This window comes from Coenobita brevimanus, chromosome 96 (assembly GCF_032717465.1).
Source record: "Coenobita brevimanus isolate Jiangsu-jjx chromosome 96, ASM3271746v2, whole genome shotgun sequence".
NCBI classification, from domain to species: domain Eukaryota; kingdom Metazoa; phylum Arthropoda; class Malacostraca; order Decapoda; family Coenobitidae; genus Coenobita; species Coenobita brevimanus.
Window position 1 is genome coordinate 11,630,769 of NC_137049.1, and position 14,281 is coordinate 11,645,049.

A 14,281-nucleotide genomic window follows, 5' to 3' on the forward strand; every position below is an offset into this window, starting at 1 on the left:
AGGGAAGGATGATGAGGTAAAGTTGTTAGAAAGGTTTTTGGCAAGGTGCCAGGAGCGGGAAGAATTCAAGTTGGAGAGTTGAGAACATTTAGTACGGATGAAATTATTTTTAACAGAACGAAGAACAGACTTAGCACGATTCCGGGCAGAAACGTAAAGATGATGTGATTCAGAGGTGGGTTGGCTCCGGTACCTTTTGTAGGAACTCTCCTTGTTGCAGACAGCATAAGAACAAGCGTGATTAAACCAAGGCTTTCTTGCATTAGTCAAAGGATATGAGAAAGGAATGTATGCTTCCAAACCTGAGAGAATAACCTCCGTAATGCACAAGGCACACATAGATGGCTCGCGGCCATGGAAGCAATAATCATTCCAGGGAAAATCAAAGAAGAACTGCCTGAGGGCCTCCGAATCTGCGGCTCCAAAACGCCACAGATGATGTTTCCCTGGAGGGTCCACAGGCCGTACCGGAGTGATAGGACAGGTTAAGATGATAAGGTTGTGATCAGAGGAGTCCAACAGAGAGAAAAGATGAACAGTGTAAGCAGAAGGATCTGTTGTAAGGAAGAGGTCAAGTATGTTGGAGCTCTCTCCAAGGTGGTCTGGGATACGGGTAGGGTGCTGTACAAGCTGCTCTAGGCCATTAAGGATAGAAAAGATGTAGGCTTGTTCACCAAGTGGACCAATGAAAGGAGAGGAGAGCCAGAGGTGGTGGTGAACATTGAAATCTCCTAGAATGGAGATTTCAGAGAAAGGAGAAATGAATAGAATGTGTTCCATCGTAGTAGTAAGATAGTCGAAGAATTTTTGGTAGTAGAATTAGGGGATAAGTAAACAGCACAGATATATTTAGTCAAAGAATGACAGGAAAGCTGAAGCCATAGTGTAGAGAATTCAGATGAATCGAGTTCAGGAACACAAGAGCATAAGTCGTTGCATATATATACACAACAGCCACCTTTGGCTTTGAAATGAGTGTAGAGAAAGTAGGAGGATACAGAAAAGGGTTTGCTGTCAGTTGCCTCAGACAGCTGAGTCTCAGTTAGAAAAAGGTGAGGTTTAGAGGAGGAGATGTGGTGCTCAACAGAGCGAAAGTTAGAGGAAAGGCCGCGAATGTTGCAGAAATGAAGAAGAAGAGAGTCAGACAGTGGTTCCAGGCACCTCGAGTCATCACCGGGAGAGGGGCGGAAGGTGGGGGCATTTATGGTCCCCCCCCCCCGGGGACTCCGATGCTGGGTGATGAAACGCCATGATTTTTTTTGAATTTTGGAAAAGGAAGTGTAGTGTGTACTGCACATGTAGTTTGGTGTAGATAGAGAAATTTGTGTTGGAGAGCATGCTGGCCTACTCTCTGTGTAACTGAGACACTGAGAAAGTTCAGGAAAGGGGAATGGTCAGGAACTAGTCCTGAGGGCTGATGAAATGGGAGCTCCAGCACTCCCTATCATCAGCTTTCCATCCACCTTGGGAGTACTGCCCTGCTCGACTGGTGCTACAGTCTACTCCTCATGTGCTGCCTTATTGTGTAGAAGATGGTATGAGTTTGTGGAGGCTACGGCAAGAATTTTTGTACCTTTAATGTCTAGGTGGTCATTGACTTTGAGGACTTTGGTTTCTTGGCGTAGGTGGTCTGTAGGTGTAGTAGCTATGCAGCCTGGGATTATTTTTATCGCCTTGTTCTGTATGGTCTGTAGGGTGTTGCAGTATAAATTTTAAGTGAGGTTAGAAGCCCAAGCAGGGCTTGCATAGTTCATCATTGAATCTATATATTGTGGGTATACTGTGGTGGTTTCTTTGTTGTGTCCGAATGTTGTATGGGCAAGTGTAGGGCATTCAGTCTTGATGATAATCTATTTTTAATGTTTGTGATGTGTTGTTTAACCCCTCCATGGCCGCCGGTGTCCAACGACGTTTAGCATATAAATGGCTGCAGCTTCATTTGAGTGCAGGCTATAAAAAACTGAAAATTTTTGGGAAGTGAACGAACTTTCTGAACGTCTTCAGACTGACCCACCCTACAGGCTGATATACCACGCACTTCTGTGATGAGTGGACGTCCAAGTTCCACCTCTCTCCTTGCCCCTACCCCCACCCAGTGCCACCCTCTCCAGCCCCGTAGGCCCCTCATCAGCCCCGATATCAGGGCAGAGTTGTTTCCCCATGGGGGGGAGAGCGATGAAGACCGAATTGGGTCTGACTTGAGGTGGAGAGTATTGTCGGGAGTAGTGACGAGAGTGGTGGTGACTGGTATCACTCTCCTACTACCGAAGAGGGCGAAAGTTTCATCTCCTCGGAAAGAGAGAAGCCACCACCACCTTGCTGTACAGCTCCACCATCACTGAAGAGGAGACAGACAGTGGTGAAGCAGCTCTTCATTGAGGGAAAGGAGGGGGAGGCTGGAGTGCAGGTGCACTCACCCCACACAGCCTCGCCACCACATCCAGCCACTGCATGCACCACCTCACCACCCTGCACCACCTCTCGCGCTACCTCACCACTTCCTACTAGAGACCCTATAGAAAAAGAGACTGGACAGCCGCCATTATGTGTCAATGTGTATACATTTGGGTCGCTGCCTTGCGTTCATATAGAGACCAGTGGTGCATTGCTAGATACCACCAGTCAGTTAACTATTGTTCACATATTACTGACGGTTTTTTAATATTTTTAATTCTATGATTGCACGAAGTGTTGTCTTTTTAATATATAAAGAAGCAGCAGTATGATATATTCCTCTACACATTACATTGCATAATATCCAAGCATATAAAGATGAGTAAGTGAGTTTGCAGACGACGTTAGATACATAAATACCGAGTGTTTACATATTTTGCCCAGCTAACAAACACTAATAGTGCTCCAGTACCTGGCCCTGAAGTGATAGCAGGAAATCCCATAGCAAATAATCACTCTGTAGAGGTTACTGTTTGTTGAAAATCCATAACTTAGACTTCTAACTGGAATATGAGACCATCAATATTGATGTCTTACCTCGCGGCAAAACACGAGGTCCAGCTTCTCATCTAATGTACTTTACTTCCACATTATGAAAATATCCAGTTTCCTTAACACTGTCTCTTTCAGTGTATATTACAGTACAGCAAATCTTTTTATTAATGGGAAAACTACACGTAAAATGAATATACCTTACCTGGCAAAGTCGATGATTGTCACTGGCAGACCAGTTTGCTCTTCCGACCTTATTTTCTCATATTTTCCAGCTTCCCCGATCTCTAGGGAATCAGAAAAGATGCATACGAGGTCCAGTTCTGTTTGTACATCCATATGCAGCACAACCAGCCATATTTACAGGCAAAAAAGTACCAGCAAAACAGCACATCACGTCTTATTTAGCACCAACCAACAGTCTGATTTGTCAACATTACCATTCGGCACTTATGACGGTTTTTATGGAAGCAATGAAATATAAGAGATGTGTAGAGATTTTAACATGAATCTTCATTTGTTCAAATAAGTATTATACCTTATAATTAAAACGACATCTTGTTAGGCAATAAGTCACATTCCTCAGTAGGTGGCGAGATGTACTCTATGACAAATCTGCGGAAAGGCTTCTTGATGTTGGACCCATCATGGTGCCCATGAAATCCAACCAATCAGCGAGCAGTAGAAAATAATGGCTGTCCAGTCTCTCGTCCTATAGGGTTTCTACTTCCTACCACTTCACGGGCAGTGTAGTGTATACAGTGTAAATTACTTAGTGTAGTGTTACGAAATAAGATATAGAAGTGTAAGATACTGGTAGTGTGTGAAGTAGATTATGTTTTGTGACTTTTGTACAAAGACAGTGTTTCCCAGATAATGACTTATCTCTATTGACTTTTGACTTGCCAGGGGAGGGCAGAGATGGGTAAAAGTTCGCCTGCACTGACTCCTGTCATCGCATCAGGCACTTGAGGTGAGTAATTATTCTGCCCTGTATTTATTTCTCAGATGCCAATCCCCATGTATTTCCTTATATGCTTACTACAATCTTTTTACCCTAGATAGAGTGGTAATCATTGTAGGCTCTGTCTGTAATGTAAGTGAACAGGCACAGGGTATGGAAAAGGCTATCTTACAAGGCAACCGTTTGATAATTATGCCCATTTCATCGTATTTTGACTGTGTGAAGGTTGCCCCAACAAACTCGTAGAAGTAGACTGTAGCACCAGTCGAGCAGGGCAGTACTCCAGAGGTGGATGGAAAGCTGATGACAGAGAGTGCTGGAACTCCCGTTTCATCAGCCCTCAGGACTAGTTCCTGACCATCCCCCTTTGCTGAACTTTTTCAGTGTCTCAGTTACACAGAGAGTAGGCCAGCATGCTCTCCAGTACAAATTTCTCTAACTATGTACACCAAACTACATGCAGAGTACACACTACACTTCCTATTCAAAATTAAAAAAAAAAAAAAAATGGCGTCTCTTCACCAAGCCTCGGAGTCCCCAGGGGGGGGACCATAAATGCCCCCACCATCCGCCCCTCTCCTGGTGACGACTCGAGGTACCTGGAACCACTGTCTGACTCTCTTCTTCATTTCTGCAACATTCACGGCCTTTCCTCTAACTTTCGCTCTGTTGAGCACCACCTCTCCTCCTCTAAACCTCACCTTTTTCTAACGGAGACTCAGCTGTCTGAGGCAACTGACAGCAAACCCTTTTCTGTATCCTCCTACTTTCCCTATACTCATTTCAAAGCCAAAGGTGGCTGCTGTGTATATATATGCAACGACTTATCTTGCTCTCGTGTTCCTGAACTCGATTCTTCTGAATTCTCTACAGTCTGGCTTCGGCTTTCCTGTCATTCTCTGACTAAATATATCTGTGCTGTTTACTTATCCCCTAATTCTACTGACTATCAAAAATTCTTCGACTATCTTACTTCTACGATGGAACACATTTTATCCATTTCTCCTTTCTCTGAAATCTCCATTCTAGGAGATTTCAATGTTCACCACCACCTTTGGCTCTCCTCTCCTTTCACGGATCCACCTGGTGAACAAGCCTACATCTTTTCTATCCTTAATGACCTAGAGCAGCTTGTACAGCACCCTACCCGTATCCCTGACCGCCTTGGAGAGAGCTCCAACATACTTGACCTCTTCCTCACAACTAATCCTTCTGCTTACTCTGTTAATCTTTTCTCTCCGTTGGGCTCCTCCGATCATAACCTTATTACCTTAACCTGTCTATCACTCCGGTACGGCCTGTGGACCCTCCAGGGAAACGTCGTCTGTGGCATTTTGGAGCTGCGGACTGGGAGGCCCTCAGGCAGTACTTCTTTGATTTTCCCTGGAATGATTATTGCTTCCATGGCCGGGAACCATCTGAGTGTGCCTTGCGCATTACGGAGGTTATTCTCTCGGGCATGGAAGCATACATTCCTTTCTCATATCCTTTGACTAACGCAAGAAAGCCTTGGTTTAATCATGCTTGTTCTAATGCTGTCCGCAACAAGGACAGGGCCTACAAAAGGTACCGGAGCCAACCCACCCCTGAATCACATCATCTTTACGTTTCTGCCCGGAATCGTGCTAAGTCTGTTCTTCGCTCTACTAAAAATAATTTCATCCATACTAAATGCTTTCAAATCTCCAACTCGAATTCTTCCCGCTCCTTCTGGCACCTTGCCAAAAATCTTTCTAACAACTTTACCTCATCATCCTTCCCTCCTCTTTTCTACTCTGATGGTTCTGTAGCTATTTCTACTGATAAAGCAGATCTCTTCGCACAGACTTTCTCCTCCAATTCCACCTTAGACAATTCCGGTGCTGTTCCTCCATCACTTCCCCCCTCTAACTTCCTCATGGCTGACATTAAAATTTCTTCAGTTGATGTATTTTCTGCCATCACTGGCCTCAGTACTAACAAGGCATATGGGCGTGATGGGGTCCCTCCTGTTATTCTCAAGAACTGTGCTTCTGTGCTTACACCCTACCTAGGCAAACTCTTTTGCCTTTGTCAACTTGTACCTTTCCTTCTTCCTGGAAGTTTGCTCTTATTCAGCCAGTCCCAAAGAAGGGTGACCACTCCCAACCCTCCAACTATCGTCCAATTGCTGTAACGTCCTGTATTTCAAAAGTTTTCGAGTCAATTCTCAATAGAAAAATTTTAAGGCATCTTTCCTATCACAACCTTCTTTCCGATCGTCAGTACGGGTTCCGTCAGGGACGCTCCACTGGCAATCTTCTCACCTACCTTTCAGACTCCTGGTCATCCTCCTTTCGGGACTTTGGCGAAAGCTTTGCCATTGCACTTGACATCTCAAAGGCTTTCGATCGAGTCTGGCATAAATCTTTAATTTCCAAACTGCCCTCCTACGGTTTCTATCCTTCTATCTGCGCCTTCATCGCTAGCTTCCTTTCTGGTCGTTCTATAGCCGCTGTTGTAGACGACCATCGTTCTTCTCCTAGATCTATCAACAGTGGTGTTCCTCAGGGCTCTGTCCTATCACCAACTCTCTTCCTTTTATTCGTCAATGATCTTCTAAGCTGTACATCTAACCCTATCCACTCATACGCTGATGACTCCACCCTTCACCTTTCCATTCGGTTCCCGCAACGCCCATCTCAACAGTTACTTCAACAAACAAGGGATGAGGCTATGGCACACCTAATGTCTGACTTGGCTCGTATCTCTGACTGGGGTAAAAATAATATGGTTGTTTTTAATGCATCTAAGACTCAGTTCTTACACCTATCAACCCGACAAAATCTTCCACAGGTATACCCACTAATGTTTAATAATATTCAGCTTAATCCTGCATCATCCTTGAACATGCTTGGGGTTTCATTTACTCGGGACTTATCTTGGAAAGATCATATTACATCTCTTGTAAAATCTGCTTCCAAGAGATTGGGTGTGCTAAGCCGACTCCGCTCTTTCTTTACCCCTGCATAATTGTTGACTCTATACAGGGGTTTTATCTGCTCCTGTGTGGAGTACAACTCTCATGTGTGGAGAGGCTCCCCACATACAGCTCATCTCAGTAGGGTGGAGTCAAAGGCTTTTTGTGTCATTAACTCTCCTCCTCTTACTGACTCCCTTCAACCTCTGTCTCTTCGCCGCACTGTTGCATCTTTATCTCTTTTCTATCGCTACTTTAATGGTCACTGCTCCTCTGAACTGTCTGCTTGCATTCCTCCACCTCTACGACGGGCGCTTAGCACCCGTCTGGCAGCAAACTCTCATCCCTTTTCTGTCCAACTCTCTAATGCAAGAGTTAACCGTTACTCCCAGTCTTTCATTTATGCAACAGGTCAGCTCTGGAACTGTCTCCCTCTGTCTGTATTTCCTGCTGCCTATGATCTCCAGTCTTTCAAACGCAGTGTGTTCAGGCATCTCAAAATGATCGGATCTTGAATATGGCTCTCTATTGTATTTTGTTTTTCTCTTGGAGGGAACTGTTACTGCGGGCTCATGGCCTTTGGTTCCTTCTTCCTCGCATTAAAAAAAAAAAAAAAAAAAAAAAGCTCGACCCTTCCACCCTACCCTGCCAGCCTTGCCAGCATCAATGTATGTTCCTGTATTGTTATCCACCTATTTTTTACCTGTTTATGAATTTGAACTACTTGCAATCATTGCAGAATCACGTTTGAAGCAATATAATTGTGAGCAGGGCATGAGTATGATTTCGCAGACAGTTGCTGTGCAATACTCCGGGTGCAGGGATACATACAGCTTTACCCTTTTTCCTTACCCAGGCAGAAAATATCACACATTCCCACAGTCACGACACACAGAAAGCAACATATATTGTGAAAATAACAAAGTAAAATGATAGAGAAATGTAAACATGTTATTATGGGAAAAATTCATTTTGTCCCATCTGTATACGTATTTATTTCTGCTTTGTCTCTCCGTTCCTAATAATTTGACTTATTCATAGTTTTGAACCTGCATTACGATTTTATTTTAGCCATGCAGGTGGTGTGGGAGCGGCTAAAAGCGCCTCCACTCTACCTCTAATCAGAGCTGACAAGAGACTTCACCCGACCCTCCACTTTCATCCCTCATGGGAGAGCCTACCCTAGGGGGACCGGCAATTTTCTCATTTAGGACTGAATGTTCATCCCTGTCACTCCCTCTTCCAACCATACTCACAACACTAACATGCAAAATAACTCATAACTACCATAAATATATTTTATATCAAAAATGAAAATATACTGTGTATATATATATATATATATATATATATATATATATATATATATATATATATATATATATATATATATATATATATTATTTATTTTTATTTTTATTTTTTTTTTGGAGCGAATCCTAACATATGATGTACTGAAATCACTCGATATCACCATATCTAATATATGTGCAACATTTCAGCACCATTTGCGTTGTTTTGGGGGGTAAGAAAAATGATAACAACACGTGCAATATTGCACCATGGCAATACACCACAGTAGCGATATCCGTTGCCGATATTTCTGCAAATATTACGTGCTCCATTGCAAGCCACAGAATGGGTCTAAGAAGCTGGGATTTGCATTGTTAGGTGCGTCTACACACTCTCTTCAATATGGCAAGGAAAAAGAAAATTGAAACTTCAGAAAATGGCCCCGGCGTCGGCCACGAACTGTTCGTGTTGTCTGTTGAGGTAAGGTTGGAGGACGTGTGTGGCTGTGTTTGCGTTTTGGTGTATATGTGTTATGTCGTCTGTACAGAAAGTTATGTGTATTTGCTGTTTATTGTGGTGCTTGAAGCCCTTTCATGTGCCTTCAAAATAGACTCTTATGGGGAATGTTGCATGCTGATGATTTGGTGTTGACAGCAGAGAATGAAAGGGAGGCGGAGGAAAGATTTAGGAAGTGGATGGTATGGGGCACGAAGGTTTGATAGTAAATGCAGATAAAACAAAAGTGATGATATCTAGGGCTGGGGATGGTACTGTTGATGCAGTGGGGAGCGGCCATGTGCTGTTTGCAGAAAGGGCATGAAAGATCAGCAGTCCCTCAATTATCTGGATGGCCACTATCCGAACCATTCATTAATTGAATAATGTGATCTGGCTGTTCAAAAGCATTATTTGTACATTTTGCATTTTATTCGGACAAAATGCTTGCATCTGGGAGGAAATTATGGCCACATGAACTTTTTTACCAGGCTGGGTCTTTTTTTTTTCATTCATTCATTCATTCATCATCCATGTAGCGTAAAACACCAAGAATAAGCACTTTACAGTGTACTGTAGTGGCCTTTTACAATGGGTTTCAAAGTTAGGGTATGTACAAATGGGGGGCAGGGAAGAAGCCACTACTCGGACAGAGCCACAAGCACAATCCGGACATGCCTTTGGCTCTGTTAGGCTACGTCTGATAATCAAGGTGTAATTCCATCTTGTGCAGTGTTTGCAATAAGTGGGTGCTTAACCTGTGGATTGCGAAATCACCTTTTTTTTTTAATCCCACTCCGTGGTGCACAAAAAAATGAAAAAAAAAAAAAATTTGTTTTGTTTTTGTGTATAGATAAACATCCAGGGCATCATCTGGCGAAAAGTAATCTGTCAGTGCGTAAATTTACATAGGGGAGCAGTGAAAAAATGAACAAAATTTTTTGTTTTTGTTTACCATAAAAACAATTTTTTTTTTGTTTACTATAAACTTGAAGGTACACAACCAGGGCATCATCTGTTGAAAAGAAAAAATCTCTCTTTCTGTCTCTCTCCCTCTCCGTCTTTGCGTAGCACCATGCGAGTTTGCGTAAGGGTGTAGTTAACGGTGATGCACGGCCAGCACAGCCTGAGCTGTGGTTCGCAATCCTCGGGTTAAGAGATGTAGTGGTGTTTGAGGTCAACTGCGAGATAGTGGTGATTTCGTGTGTGCGGTGTGTTGGGAAGAGCATGTGAAGATTGTCAGGCATGAAAGGATTGCTCTTGCTGGCGAGTCTATCGAGTGTGTGGAAGAGTTTTGTTACTTGGGAGTCATGTTATGTGCTGGAGGTAGGTGGAGCTGGAGCTAACTCAGTGGCTAGAGTAAGGAGTGGTTGGAGGAAGTTCAAGGAGCTGTTGCCTCCCTTGACACTGAGAGGGCTGTCCCTACATTCAGGGGGATCCTTATATGCAGCATATGTTAGGAATGTTATAAAGGTAGATTATATTCGCAGGCTCAAACGTACAGAAATGACAGTGATTAGTTGGATGTGCTGTGACTACTTGAATGCGAGGCCTGGAGGGGCTAGCATTACAATGGAAGTAAAGAGGAAGGATTGGGCTGGAGTGTATTGATGTTGTGATGAAAATAGGTAGATTGAGATGGTTTGGGCATGTGGAGAAGATGGGAGATGACTACAGGGTGCAGAAAGTGAGAAGTGTTAATGCTGGGGTAGGGTTGCAATAGGCAGACCAAAAAAGACCTGGAAAGAGGTCATAGAATGTGACCTCAGGGGTAAGGGACTGAATAGGAAGGCTTTCAGATATCGAGCAGCACAGAGAGCCGCCATTAGGTGACCAAGGCCAACACATGCAAGCATGTTGGAGCTTTTATAAAAGAAATGAAACTAAATGAACCATTTTAAATACCTACCAGTAAAACAAAGAAATAGCACCTTATTCTTTGACATGCATGTGTCAAGCTGTCCTTTTGCATTCACTATACAATGAAGTAAGGGGTATCTGAAGTTGAGGTGTGTGCAGCAGATTTCCTGAAAATTCTCCAGTGCTGTTGTTAAATCCAGAATGGTAAACAAAATCATTACATGAAGCTGAAGAGGCAGCACAGGGAGTGTCAAAGTGTTTGGTTTAGAGTTATTGGCATTTGTATTTGCTCTTTTTATATGTTGCCACCTACCCATGCCATCATTGATAAGTTCTTCCATAGAGATTGCCCATCGTCTCACTCGCTTCTCCGTTGGCACATCAACTCTGTAGTGAAAAATTGAAGAAATTAAATTGGTTTATACTCTATAATAATAAAAGATATCATCATGCTAAAGTTATGTACTTTTAGACAGAAGCCATAAATAGAAAAAGAAAAGTGCGGAAAGATAAAAGTATGAGAAGCATTCACCACAGTACTTAGTAAAATGGAACACATACTGTACTATCCTGCAGGGTATACCATTCACAAGGATACTATTTTGACCTCTTACTGACAAATGTGGTGCAGTGCCATTTTATTACCTACCAAGTTGAAAATAAAATGCACCCTACATCATGCATATGTACTGAGATCTTCAAGCACCCATTTCTATCAATTGTCAGTTTGTTTGCTTCCACTTAGCCATTTCTTGATTTTAACATATTTAATTATTGTTACAATTTCAAGGACACTTCTTTTTAGCTTTCCATGTCTTCTCTTACGTGAAATTCGTTTACCATAATACCATTTCACCACAGCCATATTGTGGTGGCATTGATATAACCGAGCTGTTCCACTGCCCTGTATTACAAACATCCCTCAACTCCCTCCCTATCCCCCCAAAGGAGGATGGTGAGCAGCAGCACTAAGGCAATTTCAACCTGCACTTCGTTGGGTTCATGTTCAAATGAGCCTGGGGTTAGAGATATTACTGCTACAGGTACAAAACCAATTTTCTGGAATTGGATGGTCTGGCATCTAATTTGGACAAAATTACGAGAAGGCACTTGAAACTCCTGCACCGCCAGACTAGTTTATCGGGAGGCCACAGATAGTCTTGGGTGTAGCCCGCTATCACCTGTATTGCCTGCACCACATGTCTTGGTGCTAATCTCTGAATTTTGTCTGATTTTTATCTCATTTTACTTACATTTAACCTTAGCTATGGCTTTTAAGAAAAAGGCAAGTGTCAGTGGGAGTGTCAAGAATAAACTCCAATCTGTTCTAATACATAAAACTTTTCTTGATCGTGGCTAATTGGTCTGCCCAACTACCGCAATAGAGACCCATCGATAACCAAGTAAAGAAATACATTTCGTTTCGTTTATAATGGCTTCAACTTCTTTGCATGCGTCACTGTTGGTCAGTGGTGGTTCTCTGTGCAGCTCGATCTCCGACAGCCTCCCCATTCAGTCCCTTACCCCTGAGGTCACACTCTATGACCTCGTCCCTTTGTAAATGCCATACCCATTATTTGCATGCGATTATATGTATACTGTATATGTGTATTAATAATAAGAACAGAATCTTCATTTATAGTTTGGTATCACTGTCCAAAAGGTGTCACTTCTTCGATAGTTTCAGTAATTTGTAAACAAATCCGGATCGGTTTTGATTTGTCTTGTGCGAACAGACCACCATCTTGTGATTAGGATAACACTATGGACTTGGGGGCCAAGCTAAGAGGTAACTGAGGTACAGTATTATATTTCAGTATATCTATGCTATCCTGTTATATATGCTTGTATTAAAATACGCGAATGATGCATCATAATGTTAAGACAACTGAAGAAGACTTAACATGTTTGATTACTGAAGTTTTGCAAAACAAGAAGTTAAATGTTTGTTTTTTAGACGAAGAATTATTACTTTTCAGTGTTGCGGGAATGTCTGGGATCAAATGGGACTGAACAGAATATCATGATGTAATAGATGGAATAAAATGTCAAGAAAGAATCCTGGTAATTTCCTTGTAACCCCCCTTCTGCCCTGGCCATGTATAGTAGAACTCACCCCAAAGTAAAACTCGGCCCAAAGTAAAATTCGACCTTCAAGCAAGCAGCACATTGGGCATCAAGTATGAACAAAGAATGAGGTGACCACAAGAATTCCTGCAATCAACAAAAGCAGCAGATAGATGCAAAGGATTTCCCTACTGAATATACCAATCTCTGGTGCAGTTCATAATACACTCCTGGCTACCTGACAGAAATATCTAGAAATTCTGTGTACAAGTTTTGCAGACACTGTAGATTGATCTCTGCTCACTACTTAAAACTCCTCATTCTCCAGGCTTCACCTACAGCCAGAGGGAACTTTCGACTACAAATAAGGATACATTTAATGTTTGTCTTCAGCTGAAATTAGGTACAATATAATAATATTTGTAACAATGAGTCATACTGAACAAGCTGTAAGTGACCTCCCCCAGTTTACTGAGGCAAATGAGGTGAAAAGCCGTAAATGACTATCCTAAGTCTACTGAGGCGAATGAGGAAGTGAAGGGTATCAGACAAAGTCTTTAACAGAAAAAGGGTGTGAGTACCAAATAACACAGTTTACAAAGAGGTTACCATTATAAAGGCAAGCATGGATAAAAGTGGTAAATGATATATTGTCAGATATGAATGATGTAAGTTTGGATCTGTAAAATCACATAAATGCAGAACAGCTGCAGTTTAATTGAGTAGTAAATGTATTTCACAAGCTAATGGGAGCAGATCCAATTTTACAAGTAAAATTGTCACAGGAGTTAATGGAAGAGAAAGAAGTGCACATTACTTGTATAAAGAGGATTGGCAATGAATAAATTAATGCAGGACACAAAATCAGTAAGTAAAGCCTCGACGTGTTCACAGTCTGCTAAGTCACAAAGTAGTAAGGCTTCAAGGCATTCACATTATACTAATAGATATTATCAAAGTACAGCAAGAAGGGAACAGTTAAATGCTGAACTATCTAGGCTGAAAGTTGAGCAGCAGTTTCAAGAAAAGGAAATAGAGCATCAGAAATTCTTGCAAGAAAAGGAAATGGAGTATCAGAAGCTCAAACAAGAAAAGGACCATGAGTACAAAAGAATTATTTTAGATAAAAAGCTGGATGCTACTCAAGCAGAGCTAAATGCTATAAATGCAATAGAAGATCATTTAGATTTGCCTGAAAGTGATGACGAACTAGATGGTAAAGAACAGCATGTTCAAAAATTCTTTGAATCACAAGGACTGACAGAAGATGAAAAAATCAAACCTACCGTATCAGAACAAAAAGAGACTGTCAAAGATCCATTTGTTTCTGGTATGGGTGAATTAGAGAAGTGTTCAAACTGAATAATATTTTCTCGCAAGCGAGTCCAAAGCTTAACCGACATGCTAATAGTTTTAAACTAGAATAAGATTTAAAACAGTCACAGTCATCAGTTAAGCTCTCTACCGACTGAGCTACACGGTTTTTCACACAGTTGCGAAAAATTGTTTGAGTCTGCCCTTTAGACTGTGACAGAAAATGGGATGACTGACACCCCTCCACCCCTCCCATGCTTTATACCAATATATATATATATATATATATATATATATATATATATATATATATATATATATATATATATATATATCCCATTGGAGCCCAGTGTCCGGAATATTGGACAGAACTGGGATTTTTCAAATCTTTGAAAAGTAGGGAA

At 41.9% G+C, this 14,281-nt stretch overlaps 1 protein-coding gene across 8 annotated transcripts in view; it reads right to left on the bottom strand.

The window, feature by feature from the left end:
- Positions 1-14,281, bottom strand: part of LOC145413381 (uncharacterized) — a 1,646,837-nt gene that overhangs the window by 406,121 nt on the left and 1,226,435 nt on the right. For all 8 annotated transcript variants that reach the window (XM_080283066.1, XM_080283067.1, XM_080283065.1 and 5 more), the window contains one exon: positions 10,810-10,883. In XM_080283066.1, coding sequence (XP_080139192.1) covers positions 10,810-10,883 — 74 coding nt within the window. The remainder of the gene's footprint in view (positions 1-10,809; positions 10,884-14,281) is intronic.